This window comes from Equus przewalskii, chromosome 14, assembly GCF_037783145.1.
Source record: "Equus przewalskii isolate Varuska chromosome 14, EquPr2, whole genome shotgun sequence".
NCBI lineage: Eukaryota > Metazoa > Chordata > Mammalia > Perissodactyla > Equidae > Equus > Equus przewalskii.
In genome coordinates, this window is record NC_091844.1 from 54,405,659 (window position 1) to 54,428,392 (window position 22,734).

At 37.5% G+C, this 22,734-nt stretch overlaps 1 protein-coding gene and 1 long non-coding RNA gene across 3 annotated transcripts in view; one reads left to right on the forward strand and one right to left on the reverse strand.

The window, feature by feature from the left end:
- LOC139075575 (uncharacterized) overlaps positions 1–19,865 on the forward strand; it is a 30,056-nt gene extending 10,191 nt beyond the window's left edge. Inside the window, exons 5-8 of the long non-coding RNA XR_011526116.1 lie at positions 13,691–13,786; positions 16,140–16,275; positions 18,169–18,277; positions 19,439–19,865. This is a non-coding gene — a long non-coding RNA (uncharacterized lncRNA). The remainder of the gene's footprint in view (positions 1–13,690; positions 13,787–16,139; positions 16,276–18,168; positions 18,278–19,438) is intronic.
- Positions 1–22,734, reverse strand: part of PLEKHH2 (pleckstrin homology, MyTH4 and FERM domain containing H2) — a 102,594-nt gene that overhangs the window by 31,578 nt on the left and 48,282 nt on the right. For both annotated transcript variants that reach the window (XM_008531519.2, XM_070572780.1), the window contains exons 12-19: positions 20,916–21,052; positions 20,700–20,810; positions 20,458–20,544; positions 18,956–19,114; positions 10,922–11,002; positions 6,831–7,010; positions 3,302–3,410; positions 2,249–2,361 (exon numbers count right to left, since the gene is read on the reverse strand). In XM_008531519.2, coding sequence (XP_008529741.2) covers positions 2,249–2,361; positions 3,302–3,410; positions 6,831–7,010; positions 10,922–11,002; positions 18,956–19,114; positions 20,458–20,544; positions 20,700–20,810; positions 20,916–21,052 — 977 coding nt within the window. The remainder of the gene's footprint in view (positions 1–2,248; positions 2,362–3,301; positions 3,411–6,830; positions 7,011–10,921; positions 11,003–18,955; positions 19,115–20,457; positions 20,545–20,699; positions 20,811–20,915; positions 21,053–22,734) is intronic.

Sequence of the window (22,734 nt, forward strand, 5' to 3'; positions counted from 1 at the left end):
ATTAAATTTGTCATCTATAGAGATGATTGTCTACCTAATAATAAATAATATTAAGGGATATCCTAATATTTAGCCATCCAAATCTCTCTTGGTCATCATTTAGTATTCTTTTTAATATGATGCTAGATTCTGTTTACTAATTTTATTAGTTTTTGCATGAAATGCTCTGTTTTGTACAATCTTTTCTGGGGTTTGGTGTCAAATACTTACTTCAAAATAAGAATAGAGTGATATGATGATTAAGAATTGCTTCAAAATAATCCAATTTGGGGGAGTAGTGGGGATGGGGAGAATAAAACAAAATTGGTCATGTATTGATGACTGTGGCGTTGGGTACTTTATTTTCTTCCAAAGTAAAGAGTAAAAGAAAAACATTTTTGGAAAATTTCCTTTTCTAAGCTTTGGGACAGTTTAAAAAGCATTGAAATAATCTACACTTATAAAGTTTGGTAAATTCCTCTGTTTAAATTTTCATTCACCTGTGGGATTGATTTTGGCCATGTATATTTTGTTATAAAGATGATAACTTCATCCAGATTTTCAAATGTATTTGTATAGAGCCTTTCTTGCTGTGGGTATTTGTGTATTCTACAGGTGGATTTTAAAAAATTTTCTATTATGGTAATTTTAAACATGAAGAAAAGTAGAGAGAAGAGTATAATGAACACTCATTACACCAATGTCAACAATTATTAGCATTTTGCCAAACTTGTTCCATTCAATCCCCCTTCCACTTTTTTTCTGGAGTATTTTAATGCAAATCATGATATTTTACCAATAAATATTTCAGTATGGCTCTCCAATTGATAAAGATTTTTTCCCATAACCATCATGTCATCATCCCCCCAAATTAACAATAATTCCTTAATATTATCTAATAAACAGATAATTTTTTTGAAATGAGGGAAATGGAGGCAAGAAGAAGCCAAAAGAAAGACAAAAATTGAGACTCTAACAGACTAGAAGAAAATGAAGTACCAAGGGTCTGGTGTGGAGTCAAGACCTGAGTTCATGGAAGGTATACTATATTCTGAAACTGGAGGAAGGAGGAGAAAATAGACAAAAGAAGGCTGTTGAGAAGAGAGATTTGAGGGGATCATGTGTGATGCCGTCTAATTTTTTCAATGAAATAGAAGGTAAGTTTGTTTTGAGGAGCATTATTGAGTAGGGAGTTGGAGGAGGACGTGACCAAAGACAAGCAAAAAGAGAAGACAGTCGACATTCTCAGGAATGAAGACCATGACCTATATTGGCTCCAGTCCACATGGTTGTTTGATGCTTTCCAGCAGTGCACATGTGATTAATGTGGAGGCAGACAAGACAGCAGTATTGATCTAGGTTGGGGTTTGGCTGAAGAATGCATGGAATTATGGGTCCCAAGGAACTATGAGTATTAATACAAAGTAACCTAGACTGGTTAAAGAAGGAGGAAAAGCCAAGGGGCAGTTATTATGCTCCTTCTTGATCTTAAAGAAAATATATGGCCCAAAATAAAGGTCTGAGTGAGGATGAAAAGTGGAAGAGTAAGAAAATAATAGAGCTCATGGGCTAAGAGATTATGGTTACAGAAAGAGATACTAGAATTTAAGCTTTTAGAGGTGGCATACTTGTAAAGGATGGTGAGTCAGGGTGTAAACACAGAGAATGGGAAGGTGAAGTAGCCAAGAGGTGAAGCTTACTGGCACTGAGCAGGTCAGGAATCTTAAGACCATAGCATTGGTGAATCGTTCAGGATAACAGCAAGATTTGAGGTGGAGAGAAAGAATGTGAGTTGGGAGCCAAAATCCTTAATGAAATTTGAGGAGCTATTAAAAGGTGATTGATGACAGAGATGGGGGGGTGATAAAGAGTGATGTCGTCAAATGGCAAGTTTTAAGTGATCAGGGATTTCTAATAGACGTTGAGTAACAAGAATTTGAGAGTAGCATTGGAGAAGACCCCTCTCCCAATATTGAGATTAGCGCGATGTGAGAAATCTCTCCATTTGAGAGGCTGAAGAGGAAATGATTCTTCTGATATTGTGTTTCACATTACCCAAACTGCAGATCGTTTATTTCAGTAAATCCCAAAGCCTCACTCAGAAAGCATATTAGATTCATCTAATTTTATTTCAGTAAATTTTCTTAATCATTATCATCATCACATTTTGAATTTTCTTGGACAGGGTGAAATTTTACAACCTAAATTATTTTTTTTATTTTTTCCAATTAAAGTTTTTAACAACATAGAACTCCATATAAAATTTTACCTTAAATAATTTAATAGCTTCTGTCTGCAGAGCTTCAGAAGGTAGTGTTGTCAGAGGGGAAATGATTCCTTCTTTGCTATGACACAAAGTAGGGTGTCTCCATATCTGAGAAGCTAAATATAGAATAAAATATGAACAGAAAACAGAAAGAATCACTTATTTTGGCCTCCCATTAAACTAGCCCTTTAAAAAACAGCTCATTCAGGCCTGGCTCACACATAAAGGTCAGGAAAAACCTTTGGCAACATTATTTTACTTCAGTTTCCAGGCCACTGGGATTTTCACATTTCTGTTTTGGATAAATTAAATCTAGAAGAGTTTGGTCCTAATATTTGAAGCTGAAACAAGTCTACCAGGGCATTAGCACGTCACTCAAATGTGTTAAAAACTGGTGACCTAGGTAGGGAGATGACTATACATGAGAAGGAGCTGGGGAGAGAGATATAGAGAGGGAAGCCAAAGTAGGAGGCGATAGAAAGATAAAGAGGAACTCGAAGTCACTCCTAAAATCGACATTTATTAAATTCCTGTGCTGAACACTGCAAATAAAATTTGATCTCTCTTACCAGGTAAAGCAGAACACAGAATCTAGACTCTCAATGGGAAAACCTTAGATACAAGAAAATTTCAATGCAAAGCAACAAACGCTATAAAAGGGTTAAATGGCAAAGTGCATTGGGACATAATTTTAACATTTATTAAGCACCTTTTACAAGCCAATGCTGAGCTGGGGTGGGCTGGCTGGGAGAGCTCCTAAGGTAGGTAGGATTTCATCAGGTTGATGGGGAATGTGAAGGAAGGGGGGTATCCCAGGCAGAGGGAGTAATGTGGGTAAAGGCAGAGAGGTGTGACAGGACATGGCATATTGAGGAATGATGGTGTCCCTGGAGCATAAGAACCACAATGAGAATCCTGGCCCATGACAAGCAAAGTACAAATGAAAAGATGGGTACATTGCTTGGAACAAGGAACCTAGAAAGTGAAAACTCCATTAGGCTAAAGGGGTTGGGGTCCATTTCATAAACCACAGAGCCTTATATGTTATGAACTTACAAGGTTCTCCTTCTATATTTAGCAATTTGCAAACAAGTTGTTCAAATTCAGATCCGACATTTACATTGTTACTTCCAGCTGCAACAGTCAGATGATAAAGCCAGGTGTCCTTAAAATCAGAACATATTAATAGAGATGTTAACCGAGATATAGTTTTTGACGACTTAAGAAAAAAACAACTTGCATAAACAGTAGAAAACTTTGACACTGAAAAAACTCTTTAATTTTTAAATAATAACTAAAAGCCACTTAATCAAGCAGTTCTGAAGCAGGCTCACTTGAATTGTGTTCATAGTACGTTTTCCCATTGTTCACATCTTTATTATTTTCCACATATGTTTCTTAGAAAAGCACGATAAAATTAAGGAAACTAATATGATATTAAGAGACTAGAATAAAGATAACCAGTTAATATTCTTTTAAGAAATCAATAAATTCTATCAAATTTAAAATCTGACTGCCAATACATACGTATAACGCATACAAAGTACTTAAGAAATCCAGAAAATTTAAAGAAGAAAATAATACCCAGAAAGAACATACCTCAACACAATAAAGGCCATATAAGAAAAGACCACAGCTAGTATCACACTCAATGGTGAAAAACTGAAAGCTTGTCCTCTAAGATCTGGAACAAGGCAAGGATGCCCACTCTCGCCACTTCTATTCACCATAATACTGGAAGTCCTCGCCAGAGCAATAGAGCAGGAAAAGGAAATAAAAGGCACCCAAATCGGAAAGGAAGAAGAAAATTATCTCTGTTGCAGATGACATGATCTTTTATGTAGAAAACTTTAAAGATTCCATAAAAACTCTATTAGAATTAATTATAAAAGTCAGCAAAGTTGCAGGATACAAAATCAACATGCAAAAATAAGGTCCATTTCTATACACTAACAACAAATTATCTGAAAAGGAAGTTAAGAAAACAATCTCATTTACAATAGCAAAAAAAAAAAAAAAAAGAATAAAATACTTAGGAGTAAACTTAACCAAGGAGGTGAAAGACTTGGACACCAAAAACAATAAAACATTAATGAAACAAATTAAAGCAGACACAAATAAATGGAAATACATCTAATGTTCACGGATTGGAAGAATTAATATTTTAAAACGTCCATACGACTGAAAGCAATCTACAGATTCAATGCAATCCCTATCAAAATCCCAATTTTTTTTGGTTTTTTCTTTTTACAGAAACAGAAAAAACAATCCTAAAATTTACATGGAATCCCAAAAGACCCCAAATAGCCAAAGCAAGTTTGAGCAAAAAGAAAAAAGCTGGAAGCATCACACTTCCTGATTCAAAATATATTACAAAGTAATATATCAAAATAGTATGGTACTAGCATAAAAATAGACATTTAAGCCAAAGGAACAGAATAGAGGGCCCAGAAATAAACCCATGCATATATGGTCAACTAATTTTTGACAAGGGTGCCAAGAATACACACCAGGGACAAGACAGTCTTTTCCATCAATGATATTGGGAAAACTGGATATCCAAAGGCAAAAGAAGGAAATTGGACCCTTATCTCCAAAAGCACAGGCAACAAAATCAAAAATAGACAAGTGGGATTACATCAAACTAAAAAGCTTCTGCACAGCAAAGGAAACCATCAACAAAATGAAAAGCAACCCCCTAGTGGGAGAAAATATTTGCAAATCATATGTGATAAGGGGTTAATATCCAAAACATACAAAGAACTCATATCACTCAATAGCAAAAAAGACAAACAATCCAATTAGAAAATGGGCAGATGATCTGAATAGACATTTTTCCAAAGAAGCCATACAGATGGCAAACAGGTACACGAAACGGTGCTCAACATCATTAATATCAGGGAAATGCAAACCAAAACCACAATGAAATATCACCTCACATCTGTCAGAATGGCTATTACTAACCATTATTATTAACCATATTATTATTATTAATCATATTATTATTATTATTATTATTAACCATAACAAGTGTTGGCAAGGATGTGGAGAAAAGGGAACGCTTGTACACTGTTGGTGGAATGTAAATTGGTGCAGCCACTATGAAAAACAGTATGGAGGTTCCTAAAAAAATTAAAAATAGAACTATCGTATGATCCAGGAATTCCACTTCTGGGTATTTATTTGAAGGAAACTTGGTAATATAAATTTGTATAAAACACTAACTCAAAAAGATATATGCACCTCCATGTTCACTGCAACATTATTTACAAAGCCAAGACATGGAATCAAATGTCCATCGATGATAAAGGATAAAGAAAATGTGGTATATACATACAATGGAATATTATTCAGCCTTAAATAAAGGAGGAAATCCTGCCATTTGTGACACCATGGATGAAACTGGAGGATTATGCTAAGTGAAATAAGCCAGACACAGAAAGACAAATACTACATAATACCACTTACATGATGAATCTCAAAGAATCAAACCCATAGGAGCAGAAAGTGGAATGGTAGTCAACAGGGGCCAGGGGAAAGGGGAAATAGGGAGGTATTAGTCAAAGGGTTCAAAGTTTTGGTTATACGAGATGAATTAGTCCTAGAGATCTACTGTATAACGCAGTGCCTACGGTCAACAATATTGCATTGTATACTTAAGAATTTACTAAGAGGGTAGATCTTATGTTCTTATCATACACATATAAAAATAATAATAATAGGGGCTGGCCCCGTGGCCGAGTGGTTAAGTTCGCGCGCTCCGCTGCAGGCGGCCCAGTGTTTCGTTGGTTCGAATCCTGGGCGCGGACATGGCACTGCTCATCAAACCACGCTGAGGCAGCGTCCCACATGCCACAACTAGAAGGACCCACAACAAAGAATATACAACTATGTACCGGGGGGCTTTGGGGAGAAAAAGGAAAAAAAAAAAAAATAATAATAATAATAAAAAAGAGGTCGAGAGGAAACTTTTGGAAGTGATGAATAGGTTTATGGCATAGATCGTGATGCTTTCATAGGTGCATATTATCTCCAAACACATCCAGTTGTATACATTAATTATGTACAGCTTTTTGTATTAAAAATGCAAGAAGGAAAAGAAAATACTCCATTTTTCTACTCCCCAAATATAACTGCTGGCCTCTTTTCCACTCTATTAAAATATATATGTAGATTATATTTTCACATAGTTGAGATTATATTAAAAATAGATGATTAGAATTTCTGAATTTTACTAATATCGTATGAATACTTCCTTATTGCCAAAATTTCTTCATAGAAAAGTTATAAAGACTACAGGATATTCCAGTATATGGACATATCATATTTATTTAGTCAATTTCCTACTGTTGAATATTTAGATGTTTACTAATTTCTCACTATAAAAAATACTATGAAATCTAACATCTGTTAAGCAAGAAAGGGTGTATATTTTCTGTTTGAAATATATCAGAAATACTATGATACTAAGAATACTATGTCCAACATGTTTGTATGTAAATCTTTGATTGCACTTATGCTCATTTTAAAATTATTACCAATACTCAATAATAATAGTTTAAGTCAACCAGTAAGTCCTTAGTACCTTTTCATGCTTAGATCCAATTAGGAGGTAAGTGGGACCTTGGTCTTTGGGGTGAATCACGATGGTGTAATGTGTGGATAACAGACTTCGCCCGCTGGCTTCATAATCTTCATCCGAATCACAGGATCTGTCAACCTCTTCAACTTTAGCCTCCCAGAGTTTGATCTGACCTAAAGGAAACTAAAGTAAATGTTAGTAATTGTGAGGAAGGCACTTTCTAAACCTTTTCCTGCTACAATTTTTCATAGTCTTTTTATTCTTACCTTTATGAAGCATACCTTTTTTAAACATGAATGCCTAAAGGCAGCTGGATTATCCACATTGTTACAAAAGTAGTAACCACAGGCAAAATGCCAACCGTCATATGGAAAAACAATTTGAAGACTAGACATTTAACTTTTGTGGAAAAAGCAAGAACCTTCCTGTACAGTGGTTTGGACTAAAATAACCCATTACCTAGTCAAGCAATCACGTAATTCAGTCAAAATATTCATTTGACATTTTTTCCCCCGCAGAATTGATTTGATTAAGCCATTGGATCAAAAGAACAAGCACAGATATAGTCTCAATACTATCCATAGAAAAAGTAACAAGGGCACATGGCTGGTGTGAAAAAGTGTAATGAACTATCACCCTAAACCCCAATGAACAGGAAGTGTTCTGAGGCTATTTATTAACATATGTAACATATCACACACACAAAAATGCCACAATATCTTCTATCTTAATTTAAGGGTAAGAAAGACTTCCTAAAACCGATTCACATTAAATTTTATCTACTCTTTTACTCCCAAAAACAATTATATCTGCTATGTCGAATATTTAGCATATTTGTTTTAAAACTTTTGCTTTAATTAAGCACATTTATTCCAGGAAAATAAATAGCCTGCTTCAGATTTACAGCTTCTAAACTGTTCAATAAGTTTGCAACTGCAGTCTGAAAACGTTCACTGTAACTCCAAGGAAATTTACCATCCTATGGTTTCATGCTTGGGCCCAGGGCTCAGTGCCTGGACGCTTTCTCCAGCTACACTCACTCCCCGGGTGATCTCCTCCAAGCTCATGGCTTTAGCACCAGCGTCTGTTGGCTACTCCCAAATTTATAACTCCAGACTCACTGTCTCTCCTCAGATGTCTGATAGCATCTCCAACTTAACTTGGTAAGTCCTCCTCCACAAGCTGCTCTGCCCAGTCTTCCCCATCTCAGTTGCAGGCAACTTCACCTTTCCAGCTGTTCAGGCCAAAAACCTTGGCATCATCACTGACCCTTTTCTTTCTCTCATATCACATACGTTTTCAGTCAAGTCCTGTCAGAAAGACCTTCAGAATATATCCAGAATCTGGTCACTTCTCACACCTCCATTGCCACCACTAAACATGGTCAGATCTCACCTGGATTACTGTAATAGTCTCCTAACTAGTGTCCTCCTTAATCCCTCAGACAGCAGCTGGAGTGTTCCTGTTAGACATAGGTTAGATCATGTCACTGCTCTGCTCAAAAACCTCCAATGGCTTCTCATCTTACTCAGAATAAAAACCAAAGTCCTCACTATGATAAGGCCCCATGTGATTTGGTCCCCATTACATCTCAGATCTCATCTCCCATTATTCTCTTCCTAAGGGACTCCAGTCTAGTCACACTCACCTTCTCTCTATTCCTCAAACACACCAGGCATGCTCCTGCCTCAGGGCCTTTGCACTTGCTCTTCCCTCTGCCTGGAATGTTCTTGCTGAAATGTCCACATGGCTGTGCTTTTACTTCCTTCAGAACCCAATTAAAATGTCAGCTTCTTGGTGAGGTCCTACCTGGATATCTTATCTAAAATGCGCTATTATCTGCTTAATAGCTGATTGATAATAGATAATTTATTTAATTAACTGTGTTGTCTTTCATGAAAAACACGACTTTTTCACCATTCAATTAATAACAGTTGTTTTCTGAGTAGTTATTAGGCGCAAAGTACTATCCTGGGTACAGAATGAAGAAAACTTACTACTGAAGGAAAAATGCAAAATTAACTTATGTATACTTTCAGAAAAAGAAAGGCAGTAAAACAAAAGCAAAATAATAGAGCAAAAAATTCACATTAACAAAAAGTGAGCTTTAAAAAATGAGATAAAGAAAACTAATCTACTCTAACAATACATGACAAGACTATCCTAATGGTGAGCTTTAGGCATATCCAATCATATGAAAATCAAGGTTCCATCCACCCCAATATTTAAAGATGATTATTCCTTTTACCAAAGGATTCACCATGGCTCCACAGACAGTGAAAAGACGTAGTACTTTTAAGTATTTTGACTAAAGGTAAAAAAAAAAACACTTATCAAGATAGAAAACAAATTGTTTCTGAAACTTCTATAGCACAAAATGAAGTAGGCCTGTACCGATTCACACGCATTCTCAATACTTTTCCAGTAATTAGAGTGGATTTCTGCTCATCTGTCTCCCTTCTTCTGATGTGTTTCTTCTGCGACCAATGCTATCCATTTTTATTAAATTATTATTATTATTCTTTTTGGTCAGAACATGTAAATTCTACTCTCTTAGCGAATTTTAAATTATTTTTCTATTTATAAAACACATGCTAATTATAGAAACTTGGTAAGTATAGAAAGGTATAAAAAAAAAAGAAAAAGAAAAAAATCACCCATAATTCTACATCACAGATAATTACTCGACATTTTGGGATAGTTCTTTCTGAATTTTATGCTATGCATATTTTTACATAGATGCGCCAGACTGAGAATTATAAACTCAGCATCCCAACCATCCTCTTCCAAAGTCTCCCCGTAACTGCAGAAGAGAAGTTAGGAACTCTGGTTGTCAGAATCCCCTTCCCTGTGTAGTTCCAAGTTAGAGTCTGCATACGAGAGAATCTGCGAGAGGCGGAAGGGGAGGGTGGAAGCGAAGTCATTCTCCTCCTGAGACAGCTGCAGCCAGATGCCTGGACTGCTGTGAGAGTCCAGAGGCCTCCCAGTAAACTGCCGAGGACCAGCTGCTTCAGTGCCGTGGGCTCAGATGTCAGTGTTGACTTCTTGGACCTTCAGAGACGGCTTCTTTGACCTCTATTCCCCCAACGTTTCTAAAAGTTATGTAACACGTCCCTAATTCTATATTGAAACTGTTCTACTTGGAATACATGGAGTGGCTTCTGTTTTCCTGACTGATAACTGAGTTAGGATTATGCTGAATATACAATTTTGTATTGTGCTTATTAATGTAGCATTTTTATATGAGCATTTTCCCACGTTACTTCAGAGGCATTGTTTTTAATGGCTGCACTCTGTTAATTCCCATCCCATGAACAATACTGAGAAATGGCATGCATTTTAAACACGGCTAGTCAGGACGGAGAGTGCAGTCTGTGAAAATGGAGCAGAGAAATACTAACCGGCCCATGTGGTCACTGGACCAAGAAGTTTAGTCTCATTAACACAGTAATCAGCCACTGGCTGCTATACTGTGGAGCTGGCATCATTGTTTTATGCAAGTACTCTTGGTCCATATTAGTTCAATTTTTATAGTTTCAGAATCCAAAGGTGACATGGAGTACCCATGATAATTAGGCACATATTTGACCTTTGGAAGATATCCCATCTTTTTATTCTGCAAGTGAAGACAACTCAAGTTCTTCTGGGGAGGAGATCAGTTTAAAAATGAACCAACAGGATATAAATAGGTAGATGGTCAGATAGATAAGTGGTATCTCAGGATCTGAGGGCCTGGGACAGGACTGGATGCTTTTTCCTCCCCAGCTCTTCTTTCCTAGCTCACTCTTCCCTTCATTCAACTTTATCTAGTCTGTCAGACCTAGAAAATATGAGAAACTGATGGTTGGGAGTGGCATGGGGAAGACTCTTCTCTTCTAGGTCTTAGAAGATGCATTAATTAAAAGTTGCTCAGTCTTATAATCAAGAATCAAGAGCCTTGTAGGTATGAATTTTTATGCAATAAATTTTATGCAAATTTTCAACCATATCAAAAATTCTAAAGTTTTGGCTGCAACAGAAGAGTGAAACAGAAAACTCGAAGCCACAACAAACAAAAAATTCCTTTAATTAGCATATTAAAAGTACATACATACCTTATCTTCTTGACTACGAAAATAATATAAGGTTTTTCCTATAAGTGTGCACCAGACTCTCTTGGAGTAGCCATGTTTTACCTGAAATCATATTTGAAAGAATTACAAATGTAGTTCAGAATTCTGATACCATGGAGTACAGCTTATACTCTCTATCTGAAGCTGCACAGGTAAAGTTTGCTCAAGGTATAAGTGATATTCCAACTAGACTGTCCAAACGCTGTTTAAAATTTACCTGCTAGAGTAGTGGCATGGCTTGTTTTGCTTTGGTGCTCACCATTCAACACTTAACAAACATTTACTATATGTCAGGTACTACGCCTAGGACTGAGGATTCAAAGATGCCAGGTTCATAAGTAAGTATACTTCATAGTTTCCATATTTTACAGATTTCCAATAACCCTGTAGCTCTCTGAGTGAACACTCTAATGTCATAAATGAGAAGATTAAAACCTAAAAATTCTAGTGATTTCCAAAATGTAAAAGATTCCCTCATTCAAAACATTTGATGCCTTCTCCTGAAAGATTCATACAAAATGATAAAATAATATTAAAGCTATTATGATATGTTGAGTACTTCCTATATGTCAGGAACTATGTTAAGTGACTGGGACAGAATTTGAATCTAGCTCTCGACTTTGAATAGTCAAAGACTGGTCTAGGCCCTGGGGATATGGGTACGAATAAGACAGTTTCCCTCATCAAGGAGCTCATCGCCTTGTGAGGAAGACAGACAAGTAACCCAGCAGTATGCTATATACTTTCATTAAGAACACAAAGAGTTTACACTTATATGCATTTTTTGTGGAAGACATTTTACCAAAATTTTTACTGAGTACTGTGTATGTCATCATTTGGTGGCTTTATGAAGATCCTTACTATGAGTTCCTCCCTGGCCTAGTCCTGCCCAGGTATAGGCAATGAACATCTTTGCCAGAGAGTCCCAGCTACGCTCTTAAGCTTAGAAAAACACCAAGAACCCGTTCTCGTCAGTGGGTAAGATTTACTTTAAGCCCTATTGTCCCAGCCCTAGAACGCAGTGTGCCTGGTTGAGCTTGCCCTATAAGCCTACTACCCCGGCAGCCTTGTCAACTTCTGCCTGGAGGCCAGGCCTTCTCTTGCAATAGAGTGGGCTTCAATCTGGAGAAGCCCATTGCTGGAAATCAAGACACTGGCAAGTAAAACTAAAGCCAAACATTCTGTTGTCATGCTTGTACATGGTAATAAATATCAAGGAGAAAAATAAAGCAGGAAAGGAGAAGGAAGTGCTTGGGGAAAGGGGGCATGTCCTACAATTTAAACTAAGGTACTCAGGAAGGCCTCACTGATGTTGCTCCTTCAAGCCCTGAACGAGGCAGAGGAGCTATGCGGTCATCTGAGAGAACACTCCGGGCAAAGGATGCAGAAGGGCCAAGGCCCTGAGATGGTGTGTGCCCGTGTGTCTGAGACTGAGCAAGTGAGGGGAGAGCTCACTGGGGAAGGGGCAGGGGGTGAGGGTGGGGGCCACGCATATTTTGCAGGGCTCCTGCAATGACTTATATTTAAATGACTTATATGTTAAATGTTCTGATAGTAATACACTGAAGAACACAAATTATCGCCACAATAGATTTTATAGCAAACAAGTTGCTACAGTAGAAAAGGCCTGGATTCTGAGGTCGAATGCACCAAAGCTTAAATTGCAGTTGTACCACCTACTCGATGGATGTCCTCAGGCAAGTGACTTAACCTCTCAGCCTCGGTGGGTAACATGGATTACTGTACACCTCGCTGGGCGGGCGTGATGACCAAGGGAGAAATGCAAATAAAGGATAATAGCAGTCACTCAATAAAGGCTTCCTTCCTCACTACGAACAAGGAGAAGTAAAACACATGTTTCATGTAAACCCACAAATGCAGCCAGCCTTCGGGCTTTTAAAGCTGCGGTTTAAGCAAACAAATAACTCCATCATCTAAGAGTTTGATGGATTTAGAATGCTGCTTGAGGAAAAACAAAAAAAATGTTTCATTTGGCAAGATATGTTTCAATTTAATTAAATTTAGAAACCTATATTTACAGACAAATATCCTGGAAGTTTTAAATAGTTTGTTATGCAGCTTTTTTTTTTTTCTCCTCTTCTTCTTTTAAACAAACTCCAGAAAGGAGTCTCACCAAAACTGGAGCACAATGCATCTGGCTAGAGAGAGCATCCTTTTGAAATGATTTATCTTTGACATAGAACAATGGTGCCTTTGAAGAACTACAAATTAATGAAGACCTTTGTCAATTCACTGTAAAGGCTGTGTTTTAAAAACTGAGTATCTTTATATGTAAATCTGCTTATATTAGGATTTCTTACAACTCTGACTTACTCTGAAAAACTCATAATAAAAGAAATTATCCTGGAAGAATCCTCATGAAGATCTAAAGGCAATCTCAAAGCTCAAGGCTTTGCTGAACTAAATGACTGAAAGAATAATTTTTTGCCTTGCATCCGTAACAAAGGCATTTCATATCAGTTCTGTTTGAAAGTCTGAAGACAAACAGCACATCATATGCCGATTAGCTTTTGTCATCTCACAAAATACAAGCTCCCAGGCTCTTCTCTCCTCTCTATTCTCATGCCTGTAGCCTTCTCCACCACAGATCCTGCCACCAGCCTTGCTGACGTCAATATCTAAGTGAAACTCTTGTGATGATAATACCCAGTATTTTTGGAGTATTTATGATGTGCCAGGTACCGTTCTAAAGCACTTTACATGCTTAAATAACTCATTTAATCCTTCCAGCACCCTGGGAGGCTGGTGTTATTATCATCCCCACTTTACAGATGAGGACACTGAGGCACAGCGTCTGTAAGTAACCACTTCAAGGTCACACAAGTGGTAAGTGTCAGAGCCAGGACTTGCGCCTGTGAGCTCTTGCCCTGACCTCTTTGCTACATTGCCTCTCTGCATCCTTAATTCACAGTTCCTTGCTCTCTTCATTTCCAACAACCTTTGCTATCCCTCCATTTTTGCCATCCATCCCCTCGGCCACACCTAGTCCTTTTTTCTTCATTGGGAACTGCTCCACTTCTGAAATTTAAATTCTACTGTCTGATTTCAACGTCCTTCCAGCTCCCTCTCTCCTTACTCACACCACTCCTATTCTTCGGCCTCATTCAAAACTTTAAGTACCCTGATCCTTCCATTTCATTCCAGTTTCTCAGTTCCCTCCTGTCTCTCTTCCTTCTCCACCAAACTTGGATCCCATGTTTGATCACAAAACAACTCTTGCTACAAGGCCTGTAGTTATGTCTCATGCCTATGCTGCTAACAAATCCACTCAACAAAACTTCATCTCCATTTGCCTTTAAGGAATTCAGGGGACAGTGTGGGAAGAGAAAGAAGGTCATGGGAGGTTTTAAGAAACAACATTAGCCATAGTTAATAATTGTTGAAACTGGGTGATGAATATATGAGGGCTTATTCTATTATTCCTTCCACTTTCCCATATGTTTGAAAATGCCTATAACAAAACATTGATTTTAAATCGTCATCTTGATAGATATGTACAAAGCAATTAAAATGTTAATTGTAGAATCTAAGTGGTGGGAATATGGGTGTTCACTGTAAAATATTCTTTCAACCTTCCTATTTCAAAATTTATATCATAAAATGTTAGAAAAAAATGTCTAGGGGCCGGCCCAGTGGCGCAGGGGTAAAGTTCGTGCACTCTGCTTCAGAGGCCCAGGGTTCGCTGGTTTGGATCCTGGGTGCAGACCTACCCACTGCTTGTCAAGCCATGCTGTGGCAGGTATCCCACATAAAAAGTAGAGGAAGATGGACACAGATGTTAGCTCAGGGCCACTCCTCCTCAGCAAAAAGAGGAGGACTGGTGGTGAATGTTAGCTCAGGGCTAATCTTCCAAAAAAAAGAAAAAACTGGGACTATCCTCAAATCACTACAATGTAATTCTCTCCTCCTATTTCTGGGCGTCTGAAGATGTTAGAGAAAAATAATCAATATGAACTCAAATCACTAAAGTCAGGTGGGCCCTCAGTAGCACTTATCAATCCTTCTGTTTGTTCTTGGGTATATCCTACTTTCCTGATTATTTTCAATCCTTTCCCCTACTCTCCGGAAATAACTTTGTTTAATGGAATAATCTTCATCAAGAAAACAGAGGACATTAAACGTGATTTCATTCAATGCCCCACAAACTTAGAGATTCATCCTTCCTCACCTTTCTGCCAGGCCTGCCCTTCCACTGTGCCTTCCCGCCACACCCAACCACCCACTTCTTCTAGACTTTGTTCAGAATCTCCCACTTCTCTCTCCTGGCTCTTTCCCTTAATTTATAAACTCAAGTTATGCCTTTCCTATCCTAAAAAATGCCTCTCCTGACACCACCTTCCCTTCCAGCTTTATTCTTCCTCATGTGCCGGAAAGTGTGGACAGTCTTTCAAACTCAAATATTGCACTTACTCATCTCCCCTCTACTCTTCAACGCACTCAGCACTCTACCACACTTGAAACTTCTGATCACTCCCTCCTTGTCGAATGTTCCACTCCCTGGCCTCCATGACTTTCTCCAGGGTCTCTTCATACAGCCACTATGAGCCCTCACATTTTGGAAACTCCAGTGTTCCATGAACAGTCCCCTGCTCTTCCCACCCTATACATTTTCCTGGGTGATTTCTCTCACTGTCAAAGATTCAACTATCACACATATGCTGATAATTCCCCAAATCCTTCTCTCCAACTTAGCCCTCTCCTCTGAGGTACACTGCTGTTGCCACTGCCCACTGGACTTCTTCACAAACTCAAAACTTGACAAGTTCCAAAATTACCTTTTAATTATCCTAAAACTGCTCCTGTTTCCTGACCTCTTGTCATCTGGCACCACCTTTTACCCAGGCATCCTTATCTTTCCCAATTCCTAACCCTGAATTCAATCAATATAACTGAAGATTTTACCCTCTACCATTATTTAAATTCACCCTCCACTCTCTTGCCCTGTGACCGATTCAGAGTCTTATCGTCTTCAAGAGAACCACTTCTCTAACAGGCCTTAGAACCTCCAGCTCGCCTCGTGCAAATTCTTCTTCCTCTCAGCAGAATTAACATGGATATGCCCATGCCCCTGGTACAAACCCTGAAGGGTTCCACACCACTTTCAGGTTGAAGAACAAAGTCCTTAACAAGACAAAAAAAGGCCCTCTATGATTGAGCCCCTCTATCTTTCTCTCCAAAGGACTCGCTTTAGCGTGGGTGGCACTGCTTCGAGATATTGTGCCTTTGTTCATGCTGTCTCCTCGTCTGGGATATCTTCCCTGCCCACTTCCATTTGGTGTAACTAATTCCTTCTCTTCCTTGAAGACTCAGCACAGGTAAATCTTCTCTGAGAAGTTGTTTCTGATCCCACAGCTTAGGCTTCTCTGGGACCTTACTATGCATGTCAATAATAGTGCTGTGTACATATCACTATAAATATGCTTATGTCTCTTTCCCAAGAGATACAAGGCTCTCTGAGGGACGGGACAGTGGCCTTTTCATTTTAATATCCCCCAGTCCATTGCCTGGCATGTGGTAACTGCTCATTAAATTTTTGTTTTTTAAATAAATGAATTTTTATACAGAAAATGTTCTTCCGAAGCATTAAAAGTTGCAAGACTGAACATCCAGAATGGAATTAGTCAGGTTCTTAATGTTTCTGCATTTCACAATAACAACGTGACAACTTGGAAAAGCCTCCTCCCCTCCTAAGTATTCAAATGCTGTTCTACAGTATCTCAAACTGTAGCCTGAACGTGAGCTCAGAACGAGTCATCAGAATAACTGAGGAAGCTGTTCTCCTAAAGGCTGTGAGGGTGAAAACACGGGGGTGGACAAGCCTTCACAAGTGGTAACAAGGAAACCTAGTTAGCACCCTGTCTATAAACACTAATGGTTTAGTCATCTGATAATCACATCAACTTACTCAAAATGCAATTGCGAGATGGAAAGCAGGGAATAGCAGAAATTGATGAGCCAGGTCAATCAATTAAAAACAAGCAAACAAACAAAAAAACTAATTGTAGGAGAAGCAACAAACCCTTAGCCATGAGATCACATTAAAATCTAAGGGTTTGAGGGGCTGGCCTTGTGGCCGAGTGGTTAAGTTCGTGCGCTCCGCTGCAGGCAGCCCAGTGTTTCATTGGTTCGAATCCTGGGCGTGGACATGGCACTGCTCATCAAACCACGCTGAGGCAGTGTCCCACATGCCACAACTAGAAGGACCCACAACGAAGAATATACAACTATGTACCGGGGGGCTTTGGGGAGAAAAAGGAAAAAATAAAATCTTTAAAAAAAAAAAAAAATCTAAGGGTTTGAGATACACCATCCTTGAAATAGGAGGACAACTAGTTATTACGAATTATAGTAAGAATGTGATTCAAAGGAGCACTGTGTTCACTGGAAAATACAGGGAGTTCTCCAACCCATCAGGAACTGAAAAAAAATGTTCATGGTAATGTACTATTTGAATGTATTGGTGAAGTTTTTTCTCTTATTTTTAGAACACTGGTCCGTCTTTGTAAATATTACTGAAGAGCACCCACTTACATTCCCACATTAATATTATGAATAAATTACATGGTGGTATAGCTCATCAACACCTAGATTTTTTACTTCTTACATAAACAAAGCACATGACTGACTATGTAGAGGTTATTTTTGTATATAATATTTTGTGTGTAAATATTTTATTGTATTTTTCTAAAAGTGACCATTTGAACTTTTTAAAATTTAAAAGTATCTATCTTAGCACAAATCAATACTTATTCTAAAAAAGTCAGAAAACAGAACTAAGCAAAAATTAAATAAAATCACACAGAGATAACCAATATAACTTGGTATATTTCCCACTCAGAAATTTTTCTATGAAAATGTTTAACAAAAATGGGATAATACTGCACTCTATTTATTTTATCACCTAGCAATACATCATAATATATTTCTATAACATTAAATATTCTTTTACAACATTTCAAATGACTACATAGTAAAGCATTATCTGATTTTATACAAATATTTATTTAAGCTATCCCCTACTCTACATCTAAGTTGATCCCAATTTTTCTTTGTTGTAAACCATGTCATGCAAGTAACCTTTCTGGGGTAATGTAAATGTTCTATATCTTGATAGAGTGACAGTAAACATCTGTCGAAATTCATCAAACCCTACCCCTTAAGATCTGCATTTCAGTGTATGTTAATTATATCTCATTTTTTTTAAATAGGGAAGAAAATAAGCCATGCTCTGATGGACATGCTTATACTTAAATCTTTTGGAAATTAAGACCATTTCCTAAGCATCAATTTCTTGGACTGAGATTGCTGAATCAAAGGGTATGTATATACATATGTTTAAAACATTTAATATTCATTCATTCGTTCACCCAAAAATATTTAACGAAACATATAAAGAGTAAACACCTTGGCCAAGACATTATCAAATTGCCTTCTAGAGTAATACTCTCACTAGCAGACTTCTTAATTTGTGTCAATACTGCGTTTCATAATTTCTTAAAAATGTCCTTCCTTTGACCAGATTTTTAAAAATATCGATTATTTCAAGTTTTGCTTTTTAAGAAAGTGATCAATGATGGTAAACGTTTTTCCATATGCTTCCCGATCATATGTATCTTCTTATCTCCACCAGCCCTACTTCTCTCCCATGGTGTCCTCTGTTCCTTTCCCCTGTTGGTATTTATCCTTTACTTACTAATTAGAAAAGGCTTGTTTTTCACATGTTTCAAACACCTCCTCAAAGCTTTTCAGCTGTCTTTTAAAAATTTTGCTTAGAGAACTTTTGATAGTAGGAATACACATTTTTATGTATAGTAGCCAAATTTGTCATTTTCCATCTTTGTGGTTTTTATCCTTGGTATCATACTTAAAACACCCTTCCCCACCCCAAGATAACATAAATATTCAAGATATATATTTTCAGACACCCACATTTCATGATCAGTGGGGCTAATTCTGTAGTTGCCTGAGACACCGCCTTGCACATCAAGTTCTAACCTTAGTGAGCAATCCCTTCACCGCCGGTTTGCCCTCGGGCTGCAGGAAAAGCGGGTTGGCAGCTTGTACTCGAAGAACATTCTGTAACACTTTAATCCACTCCTCCAATATATTAGGAGAATCTGCAGTCAGATAGTATGTGTGTTTCTCAGTGGTCAACTAAAATGGGGTGAGAAAGAGATAGGAAAGGAAACTGAAGATTTAGGATTATTAGCATTTCCCTGTTCATGCTCTAAATGTCACTACTTAACATGGAAACAAACATGCTAAACCTTGAATCCTAGGTTCTAAATAAATGACTCTGTAAATAATTTGGCATATTTTAACCACTTTGTGAGAATTACAATAATTCACTTTTTGTTGAAATATAGTTTTTTCACTTCAGTTTACTTTAAAACTTTTCATAGCATTAAACTTTTGGGTCATGATTTTTTATCTTGTTTACTCATCACATTCTCCTTTTCTCTCTTAAATGTGCTGCAGGCCCCTGGTTGTTGAAATGAGAAGCAGAATGAATGGAAACTGTAATAAAATAACAGATTTTTAGCAAATAAAGCAGAATTATTTGTTATAGAAATGAAGAAACCAATTATAAATAAAATAAGAAGGCTCCTTGCATATAACAAGAGAAGTTCTTGGAATCAACATGTGAACAGATATTATGAAGTCACAATTTTTCAGTCTCAAATTAATCACATTTCAAATTTTCTAAATATTTCAGAAGCTTACAAATGATTCTTATCTGCCATGCTCCAAGATAAAGCTTTCTCTGATTTTCCTTTCTACATTTTTAGGTAATTCTCAGATATTATCTACTGGAAATATTGGTTATGTATCTTTCTGATAAATGTTGTATTTCACCCTCCAAAGGAGCAAGACAAGAAAATAATGATTATTAAAGGCATTTCAGAAATAAAGTGTCTGAATTTAAATCACATATACCGAACTATCTCAACAGCCTGCATTTAAATTTAACAGGTTTCTGCCAAGACTGGCCTTATGTGTGGGTGAAATAGTCAGCAGCTACCTCTATGGGGGCCTTGGTGGGAACCAGAACAGCCCCTCTGCTCATCAGTGTCTCTCCCTCTTATGTGTCACAGCATCTGAAGTTCATAAAAGAACTGCCATTTTCTGGTTCTGTATTAAAATGCAAACTCTCCTGAATTTAATAATGTATTAAATTACTTACCTTATTGGGAATTCATTTATCAGATAACCCTCTCCTAAAACAGTTATACAGTTTGCAAGCTGAGACCAGCTGAGAGATTAAGTATAGGGAAAGAACAGTGTAAGGGATAAAGGGCAAAGAAAGCGTAGTGGGAAGTTACTCAACACAAACTTAGCTTTCTTATAGTTTTAACCAAGAAGTCCTGGCGTTTCACACATTTTTGAAGCACCAAACTGACTCCAAATTGAATAAAGAAACATTGAACCACCCAGTCTCCTCTCCATTAGCTTGGAGAATTGAGTTTTCATGACACAAAAAAGAAAATTAAAAGTACCTGAACTGTTTGTTTGTTATCTCCTCTTAAAATACTGCAGGATGCACTAAGTTCAATATGGCCCTGGGGTTTTCTAATCACATCACTCTGTAGGAAAGGAAGAGAACCAAACGCAAAGTGATTACCTGTAATAGTAAGAAATGCTTTGTATAATTAATTGCATTGCAAGGAGGAAAATCAGTCAGGAGGCTGATTTATAGTTTGCGGAATTCAGTTCCAAATAGCAAGCACTTTCCACTCACCGGAGACTTGTAGTATAGTAATTCACCACCTTTAAGAACAAACCATCTCCGCTTCCAAGTCTTGACTTTACCACTCATTTTTAATAAATAGCCAGATTTTTCCAGTGGTTCCTAATTAAAAAGAAACATTTAAAAAAAATATTGAGTTTTTCTTTTGGAGGCTCAGACTAACAGATTCATTTATGTTTAAAAAGAAAAACCTGATTCAGTGTTTACATTTTTCCCATTATCACTGGAAGACGAGCAAGTTTTAGGGAGCTTCTGCTCAGGCTGTGAGTACTCTGTGTCTGTGGAGTAAGCATCTGGGGGAATAGCATAATCACTTTCAGAAGCCACAGAAGAGAGAGACACACCTAGATGAATAAAGAAATAAATCAAGTCAATAGTTAATAATTGGGTGGTCCAAATGCCAGCTGTGAGTTCTCCTAAGCAATACAGTTATTCCTAACCCATGAGCCTGCCTAGACTAGATTCATTCTCATGCCTTTGGCCATGGAGAACTTTTAAAGCAGGAAACAGAACTAAAGGGTAAGGGCTATCAAGCAAATCTCTAAGGAAGTCAAGGGAACATACGTTATATTTTAATATGATTAGAAGCACAGCTATTTTTACATATATAAAATGTATGCAATAGCCTAATAATGTATCTCTTATTAAGGATTAAAAATATGTGTATTTACATATTGATACATAGGCAAACAAACGTTAATCTTAATTCATCAAGATTTGCACAATCACATTTTAAATCACTTAATTTTTGTAATCATTTTTAAAGTAATTCGCATGAAAAAATCTCCACAATTTCAGTAGTATTTTTCATGTAAGTCCAATATTACTAGTTTATAGATTTTAAAAATCTTTTGTAAAAGAGAAGCAATAAGACTTAAAGATATAAACAGACTATTTCACTTGCCAGCAGCCATAAAGCAAAATTCAAGGGAACATTTTCACAATAATTCACTTGCCTTTTTAGAAAATACTCGCAAGTTGCAAGCCACATTTGGGAGGGTCAGTGTAACTGGAGATTTTGAATATATTAAATAAAATCAATGACTTAGGTTATTATTCATTACAGTATCTGGCAATTTTTTAAAGTGTTCATTAACATTTAAGGAACATATTAGGACAATGTCACTATATCATTATTCTTATTTATTTGGCAAAGACAAGTAACGGTTGTGATAATAGTAATGTTTTCTATTTTTCATAGAATAACAAAAATTTAGATCTATAAAAGATCTCAGAGATCATTCTAGTTGATGCCCTCATTCTCTAAGGAGACCAAGGCCTGGAGACTCAAGGATTTGTCCACAAACAGCTGGGCAGGGGCAGCGCTGGAGCGCAAATCTCAGGCTCCCCAGGGCCAGTGTGCTAGGCAGTACCTGGGGTGTAGGGAGAGAGCAGACAAGAAAACAGAACATTTCTGCCCTCATGGAACGTAGATTCTAGTTGGAGGAGACAGACAAAAAACAGGCAGTAAGAGCTATGGAAAAATAAAACATACAGCAGACTACAGGGCCTAAAAAGAGCCAGCAGTTGGAGAAGGGCAAAGGACGGCAGTTTGAATGGTGTGGTCAGGGTAGATCTCACTGAGAAGGCAGCGCTTGAGCAAAGCATTGAAGGAGATGCCAGAGTGAGTCACATAGACATCTGCAGGAGGAATACCACGTAGACGTTTGGAAACAACCAGTGCAAAGGTCCTGAAATAAAAGCATGCCTGGCATGTTCTAGAAACAGGAAGAAGGTCACGTGGCCAGAGCCAAGGAGGAGATGAGATCAAAGACATAAAAGAATCATGTAACACCTTACAGCTATTATGAATCCTTGAAATGTTTTGAGCACAAGTGTGATGTAACCTGATTCTGGCTGTCGGGGGACAAGGTAGGAGAAAAAAGAGCAGTGGAAGCCCAAAATATTAAACCTATGAAAGCTGAGCAGCTCCAGTTGAAGCTGAGGGGTTGGGTGGCACCTAGGGGTTCCACAGAACATGGTTTGAAAACCAACAGACAGACCATGCTGTATTAAAGGCTTCTGT